Source organism: Aspergillus oryzae, chromosome 1 (assembly GCF_000184455.2).
Source record: "Aspergillus oryzae RIB40 DNA, chromosome 1".
NCBI classification, from domain to species: Eukaryota; Fungi; Ascomycota; class Eurotiomycetes; order Eurotiales; family Aspergillaceae; genus Aspergillus; species Aspergillus oryzae.
The window spans coordinates 3,857,735-3,875,068 of record NC_036435.1 but is presented as its reverse complement, the minus strand read 5'-3'; the positions used below and the strand labels follow the sequence as shown (position 1 = coordinate 3,875,068).

General features: G+C 47.9%; 3 protein-coding genes and 1 non-coding gene across 4 annotated transcripts; 3 read left to right on the top strand and 1 right to left on the bottom strand.

The window, feature by feature from the left end:
* Positions 1-281: 281 nt before the first annotated feature.
* Positions 282-1,584, top strand: AO090005000957 (uncharacterized protein; the record flags this gene model as incomplete). Its single annotated transcript, XM_023233860.1, has 3 exons — positions 282-791; positions 852-1,506; positions 1,571-1,584. 3 exons carry the CDS (start codon positions 282-284, stop codon positions 1,582-1,584), a joined length of 1,179 nt encoding a protein of 392 aa, XP_023089173.1.
* Positions 1,585-2,746: 1,162 nt separating this feature from the next.
* AO090005000958 (WD40 repeat domain-containing protein) lies at positions 2,747-4,227 on the top strand (the record flags this gene model as incomplete). The annotated part of the gene is made up of 2 exons (XM_023233859.1): positions 2,747-2,766; positions 3,342-4,227. 2 exons carry the CDS (start codon positions 2,747-2,749, stop codon positions 4,225-4,227), a joined length of 906 nt encoding a protein of 301 aa, XP_023089174.1.
* Positions 4,228-4,900: 673 nt separating this feature from the next.
* Positions 4,901-8,058, bottom strand: AO090005000959 (LEA domain protein; the record flags this gene model as incomplete). Its single annotated transcript, XM_001817906.3, has 2 exons — positions 4,901-5,428; positions 5,485-8,058. The coding sequence occupies 2 exons, from the start codon at positions 8,056-8,058 to the stop codon at positions 4,901-4,903; spliced, it is 3,102 nt and encodes a 1,033-aa protein (XP_001817958.1).
* Positions 8,059-9,649: 1,591 nt separating this feature from the next.
* AO090005t00013 lies at positions 9,650-9,778 on the top strand. Its single transcript has one exon. It is a non-coding gene; the product is annotated as a tRNA-Tyr (tRNA).
* The last annotated feature ends 7,556 nt before the right edge of the window (positions 9,779-17,334 follow it).

Genomic DNA, 17,334 nt, shown 5'->3' with positions numbered 1-17,334 from the left:
CCTTTTCCCCCGCCCTGCTTTTCTCGGCTATGCTGGGGCTTATCCTAACCCTCTAGAGACTAGCATTAGTTTTAAATGGTACCTTTTGTGCTATGCCTATGGTTGGTCAACAATGCCTGACTAGTTATGCATGTTCTGGCCCCTCAGCCGCGCCAACGCACGGAGTAAGATCGAATCTCGCAGTAAGACTTCTCACCCACCTTTAAAAATCCTCAATGGTCTTGTCCTCAGGAAAGGCAACTTAAGCTTCTCCATATCAGCTCTAAAGAAATCACTGCATAATGCGTCAGGAGTTAAAAGCATGGGGAAGAGACGTGAAATCCCGTTTGCGCCACAGACCCAAAACACCCCAGCCTAGCAAAACAGGGATTCACGCTGACCCCACATCGTTGCCTTCTGCAGCACCCGCAATCACCCAGCATAGCATCAACCAAGCCCAGGATTTATGGCAATCTGCGTTTGATCAACTAGACAGAAAGGAACAGCAAATTTTGTCAACGTTGAAATACGTTCCTATCCAAGAAGGAAACGGCGGTGAACAGAATGGAAATTCCCCAACCGAGGCCATAATCGAGAAAGTCATTCAGGGGACCAAACAACAATATGAAGGATACCAAAACGGGGGCATAAAGATCCGGAGGTCAACCGGCGAAGATATTGATCTTCGAAAGCTTTCCCGCAACATAATTGATGCAGCATTATCCTTCAAAGACATTGTTAGTGCCGTGGTGGCTTTTGATCCAAGTTGTTATGCAGCAAGCGCTTGGACAGTTGTCTCGCTTGGTTTGACGGTAAGCTATCGCGAAGTGCAAATTACCGGACAGCAAACCTGATAAGGAACTCACCTATAGATGACCCAAAATCGACTTGACCTGCGCGATGCCTTGTTTGACTCTTCAGAGTATCTGGCAGATACCCTTGCCCGGTGTGCTTATGTTGAGAAAGCAATATACCGGAATGACGCTGGAAACAGAGCCGAAGTAGGACGCGCACTTATTGGTGTCTATAAAGTCATACTCCAATACGCAGCAGAGGTATTAACTGCTCAACAATCCAGTATTGGGAGGTGGATACAGGACACTATCACTGGAATTACCAAGCAACGCCTCGGGGAGCTTCAATCCTCTGTTAAAGAACAAGAGCAATATTTGCATCAATGGGTTCAAATGGACCAACACTTGCGTCATAATGAACAAGCGGAACTTCTCTTAAGTCAATGTGATAGAATTATAGAGTCTGTTCAAGCGCTTATCCAGAATTTCGGCCTTCCCATCGCAGAGGGAGCCAGTTATGACTCATATGATAATCAACATGAAGACAAATGTCTGCCCGAGACCCGGACTGAGCTTCGTCATCAGATCACAGATTGGGCCGGGTCGCCGGAGGGTGAATGCATATTTTGGTTAAACGGTATGGCAGGCACAGGCAAGTCCACTATTGCCCGTACGGTTGCACAGTCCTTGAGAGAAAAGGGGCTGCTAGGAGCAAGCTTCTTTTTTAAGAAGGGTGAGGCGGAGCGTGGCAATGCCAAAAGGCTTATATCAACGGTTGCAAAACAATTGATTACCAGTAAGCGTCAGTTAGCACCAGGTATCCTGGCAGCGATTCAATGCGATCCGGATATTGCGTCAAAAGCCCTCAGCGAACAGTTTGACAAGCTTCTCCTTCAGCCACTAGTAAACCTGAGACTAGATGAGCCTACATCCACGGTGATTGTGATCGACGCATTAGATGAGTGTGAACAGGAAGAGGACATAAGAGTTCTTCTAGATATCCTGCCACAGGTGCAGAATTCCAAGTCTTTACATTTGCGGATCTTGTTGACAAGCAGACCTGAACTTCCCATTCGGCTTGGCTTTCAGCATCTGGAACATCAGGACTTGGTGCTTCATGAGCTTCCCCGTCCAGTGATTGAACGCGATATACGGCTATTCCTCCAGGATCGGCTGGAGAAAATACAGAAGGAGCATTCACTGCCCCTTGGCTGGCCGGGTGAGAATATCACGGAGACTTTAGTGTCTAGATCCGTTCCTCTCTTTATCGTCGCCTCTACCATTTGTCGCTTTATTGGGGAGAAATATCAGGTACCGGAAGATCGTCTTGACGCAGTTCTCAACGATTCAGCCTCTACATCTGGCTCGCAGATGGAAAGGGTCTACCTACCGATATTGAACAAATTAGGGGGGAAGGCTGAAATGAGCAACTTTGCAAAAGAGCTACAGGATTTACTTGGGGTTATTATTCTTCTTGCAGCGCCCCTTTCCGTTCGGGCTCTCGCACGACTTGTTAATAGTCAGGAAAGAAAAGTCCACTCTCGCTTAGCTGCATTCCACTCCGTTGTTAGAGTACCTGACGACTGTGATGCACCGGTCCACATTCTACACTTATCATTCCGGGAATTTCTTCTTAACACAACGAGTATTTTCCATGTCAACGAAAAGGAATCACACCGGAAGATAGCATTACACTGCCTTCGCGTCATGGAAACTGGTCTCAAACACAATATTTGTGGTCTACCAAGTTACGGCACACAACGTGCAGAAATTGATCGTCAGAGTATTGATAATTGTCTCTCAGCAGAGCTGCAGTACTCCTGCCGCTACTGGGCGTATCATCTCAATCAAGGAAGAGATCAGGTATATCAAACTGAAGTGCTTCCATTCCTAAAAGGACACTTTCTTCACTGGTTGGAGGCGATGAGCTTGATGGGTTTATTATCGGACGTGGTCAACATACTAAACACACTATGGTCAACAGCACAGGTAGGTTGGTATATGCCGTTTGGAACAATGGCTAATGAACATATAGAGCGATTTATGTCTCGAGCTTTCGTCATTCTTGCGTGATGCAAAGCTTTTTGTGCTCAGAATTATTTACATCTGCACGGATTTCCCACTCCAGCTATACTGCTCCGGACTTGCGTTCTTGCCGCCAAGCAGCATTATTTACGAAACATTTCAGGAAAGCCAAAGATGGGTTCATGTCGTACCACACACTGGGGGTTCTTGGAGCGCGGAGCTCCAGAGCCTGAAGGGTCATTCCGCTGATCAATCGGGGCTCTTCCCACCGGATGATCAGGTATTGGCCTCCGGCTCCAAGGATAACACCATCAATCCCTGGGACTATTCCAACTCAGTTGTGTCAGTGGACTTCTCATCGAACGGCCAGATGATTGCTTCCGGCTCCAAGGCTAATACTGTCAAGCTTTGGGATCCCAATACTGGTCAACAGCTACGAGTCCTGGAGGGGCATTCCGACTCAGTTGCCTCAGTGGTCTTTTCATTTGATAGCCACATAATCGCTTCAGGCTCCTATGATCGCACGATTAAACTCTGGGATAGCAAGACCGGCAAACAGCTACGCACGTTAGACGGTCATTCTGACTCAGTTGTGTCCGTAGCCTTCTCACCGGATAGCCAGTTAGTTGTCTCTGGCTCCGACGATAATACTATTAAGCTGTGGGACAGCAATACTGGTCAGCAGCTACGCACCATGAGAGGTCATTCTGACTGGGTTCAATCAGTGGCTTTCTCACCCGATGGTCAGCTAGTTGCGTCCGGCTCCTATGATAATACTATTATGCTCTGGGACACCAACACCGGTCAGCATCTGCGCACCCTGAAGGGCCATTCTAGCCTAGTTGGTGCGGTGGCCTTCTCACCCGATGGCCATATGATAGCCTCTGGCTCCTATGATAAGACAGTAAAACTCTGGAATACCAAAACAGGTCAGCAACTGCGTACCCTGGAGGGCCATTCTGGGATAGTTCGATCGGTGACCTTCCTTCCAGACAGCCAGACAGTTGCCTCTGGCTCCTACGATAGCACTATCAAGCTCTGGGACACAACAACAGGCCTGGAACTGCGCACCATACGGGGTCATTCTGGTCCGGTTCGGTCGGTGTCCTTTTCACCGGATAGCCCAATGATTGCTTCCGGCTCCTACGACAACACTATCAAGCTCTGGGATACCAAAACCGGTCAACATCTGCGCACTCTGGGGGATCATTCTAGCCCGGTCACCTTTTCACCGGAAAGCCAGACGATAGAATCAAATTCCTTGCTATCCGTGGAGAATCACTGGGTGACCTTTGCATCTGAGAAGGTGCTATGGCTCCCTTTTGATTATCTTCCATTTTCTGGTTCCAAGGCCGAAGGGAATACACTTGCCCTTTGGTATGCAGATGGACGAGTGTGTGTGTTGGAGTTTCGTGCACCTGTCGCGTAATCATTTGCATTCTGTGTCTTTCCTTTATTTCCTAGGCTCTAGGTATGGAGGGAGCACGATAGATTATGGTTTAAACAGAGGCCAAGCCGGGTAGTATGGGTAGAAAGTACATCTTTAAATGGAACTGTTACAAGACCGTCCTCAAAAAGCTCTCCAGAAGTGGAAAAGGTGCTTTGACCATGGATCCTAAGGATATCAGGTAGATAAGTAGTCCAGGGGTGGAGGTTGGTGAAGTGAAAAATCATGATTCGAAATAGTTAGGGCTAACTGCTGGACGATTGAAGAACAGCTATTCCCTTGTGTCATATAAATCCAGGCTACATAATTTGGGTATAGACTTAGCATTTTGTACATACGCCGTGAGGCGGAACTGGCTGCTACCGCGTCTGATTACGAATCAGGAGACTGTAGTCGAATCCTATCATGGCTATTATCTTTTATTTTTTTTCTTTCATTTCACCACTAGTTATATCTTGCTCTTGCAATAGTCCTTGTTGAAACTTACTCTGAAATACTATAATCAAGACACCAATGTTAACGCAATCTGTAAACTAGGAATCGTTAGGCTATTCATTCTGTCGGTTATTGAAATGATACATTAATACAAATATTAGAATATCGCCAAAACAAGCAAAAGTAGCATCGTTTAGAACTGTGAACCCAGAAAGAACCCCTATTTCTTCTTGCCAGTTATGCCAAGGGCATCAGTGATAGAACTTAAGCCCAGACTATCAAGCAACTTGTCAAGGCCCAAGCCGCCGAGCAAGCGATTCACGAGAGGTCCCAGGCCGAGACCCTCAAGTAGACGACCAACAAGCCCAAGCACGCCAGTCAGCAGCAAGCCTACAGCGGCAATGATCTGGAACAAGGGCTCGCTGAGAAGGGCCCAGAGGGGGTTGAGCTGTTTCTTCGCATGAGGCATGTCGGCAATCTTCTTTTTCCCGTTCTCAATGCAACTAACGACGGTATCTGTCATTTCCTTGATTTGGTCGGCGAGAGCATACTCTTCGGGAGACGCTTCGTGTGAAGCAGCGCGAGCCTTTGCTGTAGCTGCGATACGACCATCTGGATCAAGGGCTCGGATAGCGCCGTTGCATTCTTGGAGGATTCGGCCTCCCTCTTCCAGCAGTGGCTTGACATCCTTTACCAGTTTTTCCTCATCCAATTCCTCTTTCGGGGTACGCTCGGCTCTCTCAATGTGCTAGTGCATGTGTTAGCGAATCTCTGATACGAAAGTTATATCATTCCTTAGCGTACCTCGGTAATCATCTTGCAGATCGGTCGAACACGATCCAAGGTTTGTCCGATAATGGCGCTCATCTTCTTGGCCAGCTGTTTATCTTCTTCAGCTTTCTTCTGCTCCTCGAGCTCTTCTGGCGACGGGCCTGGCTCCTCCTCGACGACCTCTTCCTCCTTCTCCTCGGGGATATTCTCGATCAGGGTACACTCGCCAAGCTTGTTGCCATCATTGTCAACGACAAAGCCATTGTCATCGATCTCCTTGCCCACGAGAGTAGCCAAGTTGCCGGAGGTCAGCTTTCCGATAAGGTTACCATCAACATCACGTACTTCACCCTCGCGGGTAACTTTGCGGCCAGCCATAGGGTTGACGCTTCGTTGCTTCTCCTCCGGCTCCCAGCGTTCTGCTCGGCCGATAGTATTTCCATTCTTATCCAAGATATCTCCATCTTCGTCGACCTTGCGTCCCTGGAGTCGCTTGGCATCACCTTCGATGACACGGCCAATAATCTTGCCACCAGAAGTGACTACACCGTCCTTCCCAACTTCCGCGTCATCAAAGCCGAAGAAGGGACCTTCGGGCTTCTCTTGCTCAGCGCCAGGGACAAGCTCGGCCTTACCAATGACCTTGCCATCGTCACCCCAGATTTGGCCTTTGCCATCAACCTTCCGTCCAGCAAGTCGCTTGTCACCCGAGGTGATTCGGCCATAGACGTTTCCTTGGGCGTCCACGACATTGCCGGCCTTATTGACGGTTTTACCTTCTAAGATTGACAAGTCTTCTTCGACTACCTCCTCTTCTGGAGGCTCGTATGGCTCGGCATGTCCCTTGACATTACCAAACTTGTCGATGATGTCTCCATCCTCATCCACAGTGCGCCCGCGCAGGTTCTTCAATTCGCCTTCAGTGACCTTGCCGACGATGTTACCATCCGTGTCCTCCACGAATCCTTTCTTGTTCACAACCAGGTTCTCCAGGCCAGCGAACGGGCCTTCAGGCTTCTTCTCACGCTCATTCTCAGGGATAAGCTCAACGCGTCCAATGGGTTTGCGACCGTCCCAGATCTGGCCATCATCGATTTCTTTACCGGCGAGCTCCTTAGGGTTTCCTTCCACGACACGTGCAATTGGTACTCCGTTGGGTCCCATAACGTATCCTAGTTTGTTGCAGGTCAATCCGTCCAGTTTTGATAGGTCGACCACCTCAGGTTCCTCAGGCTCTGGTTCGTCGGGCTGCTCATAGTATTCGGCCTTTGCGACGACATTGCCATGCTGGTCAGTGACCTCTCCATCCTCATCAACAGGACGACCGAGGACCTTCTTAGGTTCACCCTCAACGATCTTGCCGACACGCTTGCCCTTGCTGTCCTCAACCCATCCGTCCTCGACGACATGGAGGCCATCTAAGCCGGCGAAGGGAGGCTCATCACTATAATCCTGGTGGGGAATTGTTTGGGCACGCCCAATTACATTTCCACGGTTATCCCAGAACTGGCCCTGGTCATCAAGTGTGGCACCAAGCCGAGTAAGCTTCTTCGGATCGCCCTCAACCAGTTCACCGACTGGCTTTCCAGTCGATGGATTGATGATCTTGCCCAGTTTGTTGCATTTCAAACCCTCGAGTGTGGAGAGGGGAGGCAGCTGCTCTTCGGCGTCATCGACTTTCTCTTCCGCCGTGTCTTCGATATCCTTCGTGGCGGAATCATCCTTGTCAACCTCCTCTGTTACTTCCTCGCTGGCGCTCTTTCCAACACTCTTGGTGCCCTGGGAATTCGACTTTTGAGAATCTGCAACACTTCCAGTAGCACTTGCAGCCTTGGACACAGGCTCGACCCGTCCGACAAGGTCGCCTTCATCGTCAAGGATCTCGCCTTTCTCATTGGGCGCGTACCCAACGAGATCCTGAGCATCCCCTTCCACGACCTTACCAACCGTCTCTCCAGCCTCATCCTTGATGAAACCCCCCTCAGACACCGGAATACCATTCAAGTCAGCAAGACCACCGATAGCCTTCTTCGCCTGGTCCGTATTCTCCTGAATCGCCTCCGGCAGAGCCTCAACACGACCAATCAAGTCGCCATCCTCATCCAGGATCTCACCATTATCCCCAACAGCATATCCAACAAGATCCTGTGGCTCGCCCTCCACAATGCGACCAACAGGATTCCCATCATCACCCAGTACCTGGCCCCATTCACTAACCTCAAGCCCCTTCAAGAACGACAAATCAACCCCGGTCGCGTTCGCCACGGTCTGCTCACCCCTCCTCGTCAATGCCCCAGCAGTATCCTTCACCTGCCCGGTCAGACCACCAGCCAGTCCTCCCAGCCCCCCGGCAGACCCGGAAGCCTGCGACTGTGTCTCTTCGGGAGCATCACGCTGCTCACCCTGAACAGTCTTCCGTGGTTTCGGGGACGGGGTAGCCGGTTCTTCGGGGACGTCTTCTTCGATCGGCTTGCGGCTTCGGACTTGGAGCTTCTGGGGTGTTCGTTTAGAGGGGCTCTGTTCGGCGATATTTCCGGCGCTGGAGCCGGATTCGGCACGTAGCTTGCGAGGAGTGCCAGTGGCTCTTTGCACTGTGGGAGACGACATGTTTGGTTCTGGGGTAAAGTGTGATGGTGGTCGTAACCTGAAGGGCGTCTTCAGTGGTGAGAAGGGCGATGTCAGTTGCTGTCCTATCTTGGGAGGTTCAGTAGGGTAAGGGAATTCGATTAATGGATAATGGAGGTATAGTATTCGTTAAAGCTCGTGAGATTGTGTGGATCGTTTTAATCATGAAAAAATTGCAGATACAAACAGCCCAGATACTGAACGCTTGAGCTATTAAATAACTACAACAAAGCTTTGAATACAAGATATCATAGATCCACATACGTCATGTCCATCGGCATCAGAGATCCATATACGTCATGTTGGGCCTATAGGTCAATTATACTAGAGCTTCTGTATACTTGGGGAATTTCCTTGACATAAGGTTTGAGGTATGGTGAAACTGGTGTGAAAGAGATATATCTAGATGTTTCTGTACTTCAGAAAGTCCACGTTTGTTTTCCATACTCCACTATACTCTGCTGGATATTAAGATCTCAGTATAGAAGCTACAGAAGAATATATTGAAAAGTTGGTGAGAACATAGAAATGGACTCTCCAGCGTCAGATACTAACTTTCCAGCCCTGCTAAGCTGTGATACTTGTGCTCGCCCGAACCTCGCCACCATTTACGTCAGTCAGTTGATAGACAGAAAGGACAAGATCGAATAGGAAGACCAAGGGAATTAACCTTGAGGTGCTAGTCCCTCTGAAAGTATATTAAAATAGTTCCGATACGACTCCATCAAGGCTAGCCAGACCCACAGCCTTATATACAGTAAATAGTACATAAAATAGTACATAAAATAGTACATATTAAATTCATTCAATTCACAGATAATACTCCAACAGCACCCATCCTCGACCAAACCCCGCCAGCAAAACAGCTGTGTAGTAGATACCCTACGTTAGCAGAACCAGTACCTGCTAAGCCAGCGAAACCCTACCCATGGGTCCAGACACAACCACACGGACCTGAAACCCACCTCACGTCATCCAAATCAATACGTCAATCCGATCATGCAACGACTGCGCGATCAACCAATCCACAGTTTTCGGACGAGTGAGCAGTAAAGATCGGCATGATATTAACGGCGCGGCAGACAGTGTGGGCTTGTAAATTCTCCGATTGGAGGCCTGCAGGGGTGGGTATGATCTCATCCGCCGCTTGGAGGTTAAGAGACAGGAATGCCGAGATTCAGAGGCGTGGTTATCCACTTATCTTTGTCAGGGGGGTGGGGTTTTTCTTTCTTGGTGGAGATTCTTGGGATATCCTGTGTCCTGTGTAGAATAGACTACGTATCCAAATTATTAGTGTTGGAGTGTCATGCAGTACAACATGCAAATCAAGCATCACTATCTACATATTTAATAGATTCGGATTTCCCCGCGGATTGACGCAATAATGACACTAGCTGCTAGCAGTCTTTCTTCTAGAAATTAATTAATGTCTGACAGCGAAAACATGGTGGGTCCGGCTCCAGATCCTATCATTCAATCTCGTTTAATCTGCCACGATGACGATTGCCGGTATGTGGAGAATACACATATTTGAGACTTAGGCTGTTAAAATGGTGTCAGAAATCACCTACTGGCCCCTGTAGCGCAATGGTAGCGCGTGAGACTGTAAGTTCACAACATATAAATTCACCAATTGCAACTCCCTTACTAATCCATTCACAGTCTAATCTCAAGGTTGCGGGTTCGACCCCCGCCAGGGGTTTCTTCTTTCTTTTTTTGCACTTTTCCATTCTTCCGCTAGACCCTTGTCGGTACATATCTCACCTACGTAGATCTCTGATAATACTCGCCCCATAGACGTCGTTATGGTCGTCGCCAGGCAGACATATCGGCATGGTTCTGCTGGGCTACCAGGGACTCTTTTCATATTCACCCACCTATCCACTAAAAACCCTTTCTATGGAGGTTCCATACATAACTACCTCGTATCCAGGGCCACATAGACCTAGCTGACGCCAGGTTACTCTGACCTTCCATCCACAAATCTCTTCGGGCAGAGTGTCACGGTCCAAGCAGCAGTCCAGACAAAGGATGTTGCATCCAGCCAAACCCATCGAGATATATTTTCTCGGAGAGAAAATGTCCTGGGATGCTCCGTTTCGCTCAAATTCTTGTTTTTCCTCTTGTATTAGCTTAACTGACGTAATTTGTGTCCTGTGGCGAGTTTTCTGGCTTGCATATACTTTTTTTATATTAATGGAGATTAAGTGGTGGAGCTTTTGTCTCAGGGCTACTTGGCGGGGGTTGCATAACTAGTGCTGTATAGTTAGTCAGCTCACCTGATTTTGTGCATATTGGGTTCTTTATTGCTGGGTTTGGTAGGATTGGGTGTGGAATGAATTTGAAGTATTGTGACTTTGCTACTTTAAAGTAGAAATTACCTATGTATGAAGATGTCAGAATCAGTCAAGCTGTGTGTCAGTATTACTTGAGAGTAGTCAAAACAGCAATTATTGTTGTTCAAGAACAAGATAATCACCCTTGAATATATATAATTCGGGGATGACGCGATTCCAGCGAAACACATCACAACACACAAGAGGGGAGTGAGAATAATAATACTAATAATAGTAAAGATGAAAGAATAGCCAGAGAGAGAGAGAGGAAGAATAGTATGATAACAGCCTCTGTAGGACTTCAACGATATGTGAGTCAATATACCACTCAATACAAGGTGTACCACTTCAAGCCCGGAATGCGTCCTCGGAACATATCAACTTTGAACTTTGTGAAGAATTGCAAAGAGTTGCAACCAGGATTGCATCGATGGCGAATATCGTAACTAAATATCAAACATACTGTCAAGAAGATATGGCTGGACAAGAATCTCAGCAAAGGGGTATCATGGGGAATTCACGAGAACATACAGGGTTAACAACAGTGCCGATTAGGTCGTGCCTTGAACAGCTAATTCCCAGCAGCCTACATGTTGTCGGCAGCTTTATCTGTCGATTCACCATCGACCATAGTGCGACTATTCTGATTGCGAGCAAGAGGTAGTCTCTCCTTGACGTGGACTGACCAGTGACTGGTTATTTCCACCAGATTACAAGCCTTAGCCTGCTCCTGGTCTGTTTCTGACTGAGTATCGAGTATTCATCGAATTCCCACAGCGCTTAGCACACTTGGAGGCACTCCCATCGGTTCCAATTTGTAGGTCGCACCGGTCGTAAGTCCCATCTGTGAAGTAAACCACCACATTTTCATTGTCCGCTCAAGCAGAAACTCGTAGTGACTGAAAGCCTTCCCAAAAGAACTATGCTAGCTCACTTGATTGGCTTTACTAGGTCATCGCACAGGACCAAGCGATTGATCGACGCAATTTTAGCGTAACCCGGCAAGCGGCAAGGCCAAACTACTAGGGATAGATCGCAGGTGCGGTAGATAGACAACCACTAGTCAGAGAGAACCTCCTGTAGAGAGTGGCTACCTGTGGCCTGAATGGGCAAGCTAGAAAGCCCTTATTTGCGTCTTCATCATCCGGATAAGACAGCCTGTCCGCCGTAACTCTAGGTTGTCGCACTCGTATACGCCGAAGTCGATCCCATTGTTTAGAAGATCGTTCGCAGGCGTAAATACCGCTAGGCCAGCACTAATAATGATAACCTATTGCCTCTGCGCCGGGACCTTGGAGCTTGTTAGGCCGATTCCGTCAGCTGGATTGATTCATGCGGGGGATTCAGTGTCGGATCGGTGCCACTACTAAGCTGGTTCAGGATGTGTTAGACGAGGAATCTCGTATATTGCCTTCTCGGATTACTGTATAACCGTTAGTGGAAAAGCATTGGCACGAGCGTGGCCGAAGCATCGAACTATGTATCTTTGCTATAGACAAGGATTTTTTCAACCAAAGGGACTGGGTATCCTCAGGCTCTTACCCGTACATCGTAGGTCTAGATGACCCCCTCGGTGTCCATAGTGTACTCAAATGACGAGTAACCCGAGCGTTGAACTTCACTTGTCTGACGGATGGCGCACGCGGTCGTGGGAAATGTCCCGCGGAGAACCGCAAAGATGGTTTCTTACATTGCGAAGTAGAGGTCAGCGTAGCCACGTGTATAAGAACTGGATGAAGATAGCTCAGTACTCGATGACAGATTCGACTATCATAAGCGATTCGCTCATAGGGGTGGCTTTCTAATACGATGGAGGCTTTCGTGAATCCAGCTAATTGGGCAACAATCGTTCTACAATGGCATAAGCTAGGAAGAACAGGCTAGATTAAACAAGCTGACGTCAGGAGGACAAGGGCTCGAGTTGTACTCCACGACTAGGGTGACCCTTCCAAGTATAGCATTTTGGGAGGCAGGTTCTGCGGTCTTCCGGACTGTTTGAGAATATGAGATGACGAAGGATACCACAAAAGCCCTCGATTAATGTAACAGGGAACGGGGGCTCGCGGTTATACACCCAGTGTCGGCTTTTAAACTTCACAATGTGTTAAGTGAACCGTTGGGGCAATGAGATTGAAGAGAGTGTTGTCAGGCAGTTGGAGACACGATGTTGATATTAGGGAACAGTGCGCAGGATTGCCTTCGGCGGGCGAGCTCAAGTCTGGTTTTGCATTGTATTATTTGCATCGTAAGCGCATTATTTGAAATGAGGCCATGGCTGGTCTACATACAGGAAATTATTAGGTGGTTATTCGCAAAGCAACTAGCTCATCGCGACCATAGGGCAAGCCATCCCCATGGTATCCACAGCATGGGGAGGTTCATGGGAACACGCAAGGTGTGAAAGGCACCAACCTGACAGCTTTCAGTTTGCTTTTCTAGGGTTCAATGTCTCCCTGTTTCTCAAAACATATTCACTGCCTTTGTTTAGATGTTGGCATACAACCATGGATGAAGCCGACAGTGACCCAGTCGGTTTGTTAATTGTATAATGGCTATAAATAGAACGGGTAGTCGTAGTTCGCGGTTGCAATATTGATAGTGAACTAGATTGGAAAATCCTTGATGTGACCGTACCACGGTTTGGGTGAGACTGTTCTGTAGGCGTATGGTGAGTAATAGTCATTAAATATAGCTAGATAGTCCTGTCTGCTAGAGCGCCTTCTTGGGTTACATTCGCGTCCAATTGCCGGCCACTAGAGTGATACTCTATAGAGGTACAGTGGAGGTATTCCCATGAGAGAGAAAAGGACTAACGCGGAGCCTTATGCTGGGAGCAAAATGCTCGAAGCTAGGCTAATTGACTGTACTTGAGCAAACTAAGCCTCTATTATGCCAGACCAGATGTTAAGGAACTTCGGACCTAGGTACTTGATAGGTAGGAATAGTCAGGGCAGGATATACGGACGGTACTAGACAGCCAAATATTTCAACACTGCCTCGCGATATATGCACGATTGCTTTCCTAACAAACGGTAAAGGACGGTTTAGAAGTGCAAAAGTCATCCACCTTACTTGTTAAGTCATTCAGTGTCGTTGATAGAAAGTGAGAAACAGCCCCAAGAAAAGCACCTATTGGTTCTCGCCCATCTCGCGTTCTTCCGAGCGCACTCTCTCTTATTAAGGACAGAACTTTGCTATAATATCCAAGCTCACAGAGCAGGACCTGAGCTGTGATACGGTGCTCAGCAACAATATCAAGTTCAAAGTCACCGAAATATATTGGTGTAACAGGGAGAGGTTCCATGAGGTTAACAGGGCTCTTGGTGGGTGAGTACTGATCGATACGGTCGAACACGGCTCGGTACCATGATATTGCCTTTGACATAGTGGTTACAATCAAGAGAGGAATGTTGGTATCTTCGAGGCAGTCGGTACAGTCCCGAGATAAGAACAGATCCAGGTTTTGTGCTGCCGTGCGGTTAATCTTCAGGATGTGGTCGTTCGATGGCAGGCCAGAGCCCCTTTCCAATCGACATGTGGCTTCAGCGCGGTACATCTCTTGCAATATATTGAATGCTGAACTAGCACATGGACATGCATTCTTTGATGCCCAAGAATCTGGAGATGAAAAATAAGACTCTGACATACCAGCCTCTACCGGGTGATGTGATTCACTTCCTCCGAGGGAAGCCAAAGACTTGATCTCCAGTTGGCCTGGTAGGCTGTTTGTTGTCATGCCAAAGTAGTCCAATGGAGCTGGCCTAGCCGATATTTCTTTCCTGTCATCATCGCCCATCCCAATGTACATACCGTCGAGCTCACCGTGGAAGTCAAATGAGACAGGTTCCAGCCCTGGAAATAGAGAAAGGTCCGTCAACGAGCGCATAGGACCGTCTGGTAGTATGCGTTCGGCCACCTGTATATCTTGAGCTGTTGATTGGTTAAAGCCTTCTACTCCGTTGAAAGGGACTTGTCTTCCAGTTCGAATATCAGAACTCGTGATTGCAGCTTGGGTTGGTGTCGACCGTCCTTTCCACCGATACGGACCGTAGACACAATGCTGCTGCACTGACTCGCATCGTTCACAGCGGGGTTTCTTCTTGTCGCACCGGACTTTGAGCACCGTACAACGGTCGCAGGTAGACCGGAGTCTCCTAGGCGCCTGCGGTTTCTCTGTATATTGCGGAGGGATTGGTCCTTTGCTGGACATTTCCATTGGGACGCTGTAAGATATGTCAGAATCAAGTAGTCAACATATAAATACATGCAAATGTGAAGGGCTACATACTCATATCTCACCCTGATGCTCCTTACATAAATGCTCCTGAGAAATAGCGAGGGAGTGGCATTTGGTGCACACAAGACTACAAATTACTAATACCTCTATATACGCGCTGAACACTACGTCCATAAAAGCTTCCATCCTTATTCTCTATACGTGAGCTTCCTGGCCACTGCGCTACAAGACTAGGCAGCAAACAGGGATAAACTTTGGAAAGCTCGTGTTGCAAGTGCGCCGACTTAGGGAACATTTCCCGAAGCTGGTAAGAACCATCAGTGATACGCCAAGGTATCACAGTAGATCTCACCCGCCATGATGGTTCGGCGATAGGTAATACAGGCATGGCTGTACCTAGTTCACCGGGGCCCTTAATCTTCGTGGGCTGAAGAGCAATTGGCTGAGGGGCCACCCACATCATCCCAAGTTCGGTTTGTAGCTGTAGGCTGACAGGATCTGTATTACCTTGTTATATGCAAGGGATTTATAGCAAGTTGTATCTAGACTTGGCTGGGCGTGGCGAGATGAAATCGATCTGAAATATTGGCTCATTGGTAGTCAAGTGCCTTATCAGAGTTCATGTTTCGCAGGGTACATGATACGAGCCCTAATATCGTGAGTGTCGGGACACCCCATCAAAGTACAAGCCACTCAATAGGCATCATCTTGACATCGCTTAGCGATAGGCAACGGAAATAGATATCCACGGTTCTCACTAGCTGAAATAAGTAGTAATACTACCCTAGCATGCCACCACTGCAATATTGTAACACTACTAATAATAGAGCATCTTGAACTGAGGAGAGACGAGATTTAGCTGAATGAACAGGGCACTGTGTGAGGTGATCAGACATTCTGGTCCACAGGGTCAGCCGCACATGTAAGATATATCCAGGTTGTCCTTTGACTGGGTAGACATGACTATTTGGACACCAGACAACGTGGCCGGATTAGAAACTTGCCCAGACGTCCATGATGGCTCTTGAAGCACTAGAAGCCAAGGAAGACCGTTTTATGCATTCTGGTTACCCCATGGTGCGCACGTAACATGCTAGCAGATGCTGATGGGCTACCTACAACGTAGTATCAGCTGGGTCTTTCTTGGAACGTCATTGACCACAAGCCATCCTAAGGGTCTTCCCTGGAATACAACATAGCGTGTGATCTGGATGGACATCCAAAATGTCCAATTTAACCTAGCGACTATGTACTGTGACCACCAAGCATATTAGCGCCACGTAGGATCAGCGAATATTGGCCAAGTCAATGAATGTCTTTGTCTTGAAGAGACAAGAGACTTTTGCAAGGCCAAAGTAATATGTCATTTCTGTTATGCATTTTCCATTATCCTCGCCCGCCTTCGATCGGAAAATAAGGGATAAACTACGGAGATGATTTGGAATACAACACTTTTTGGTGTCTGGTAGTACCCCCAAAATGTCTCGTATTCGATGTTCAGGATACCAAGTCAATGTGTGAAACAGGAGGTAAAGGCTATATCAGCGTGGTCAAGAGACTATGGCTCCGTTTCACTCGGGCTGGGGAGACATTGCCTCTAAGCCCAAGTAATGGCCTGGATGCTTCCTTTCTGGTAAATCGGCGTATATTCACTGCCAACCGACTGAGTGGCTCTATATATGACTTATGTGAAATTTAACTGGGTGAAATTGCGGTATTTGTCTGGAAAGCTTGCATAAAGGTTTATAGCTAAGGTCTACTACGCGGACCGCAGAATTAAGTCGAGAGCATATTAAGCTATAGGAATAGACCTTATATTGCGTACAATAACGTAGTAAATTGGGTTTACCTTATAGATTACGAAGCATATATGAGACTTCTATGATCAGAAAAGGTGGCAATGGGAAGCGTCACTCTACCGTCGGTCACCGAGACCGCTGCACAGACGGATCAGGTCACTAGTTCGACCAAAGTACCCAGGTCCCAATCGTAAATATGTGTGAGTATTATTCGAGAATTCCAGACCGTGTGATACATTTTCCTTCCCAATCTCTTGCCAGGCGCAAATCGAGCCTGCCAATGACGACTTCATCGGTGGAGTAGGTAAATACTGGGCAAAGCATTACTTGACGGTATGCCTAGGTGTCAAAGATGCCTCAAGCACCACTGAAATATAGTATTGCATAAGAGCAGGGAAGCCTACTGGATCATAGTCCGCATGACACACCTGTGTCCAAGGCACACCTACCACTACCCGATAATGTTCTCAAGACTGCCATTTCACTTCACAGGGTTAGGCGACATTCAAAGCATGAAGGAGAGTGGCGTACTCCTAGGTCTTTGCGATCACCTCTCAGCCTCAAGTGTCACGTTCCACCTCTCAACCCTCTGGTGCCTGCGTCCAGCAGATCCATGTCCAGCCCACAAGCGGCGGCATCCCTGTACTTGACTTAACTAATTTTCCCATGCGGATGACCTGCGCGTGAATCCGAATCGAGACGAATGTTCCATTAGTCAACCGCTCAGCACCCTGGTGGACCAGGGCCCAAAAGCAATACCGATACATAGGCTACAATCTGTCTTTTCCTTTTAAGAACGGGGGTCCGTACAGTTGGTTAGGTTGGGAACACACTCGATAAAGTATAGGTCTTGCGTTGGCCTGAAGTCATCCGCAATGTTGGGGAT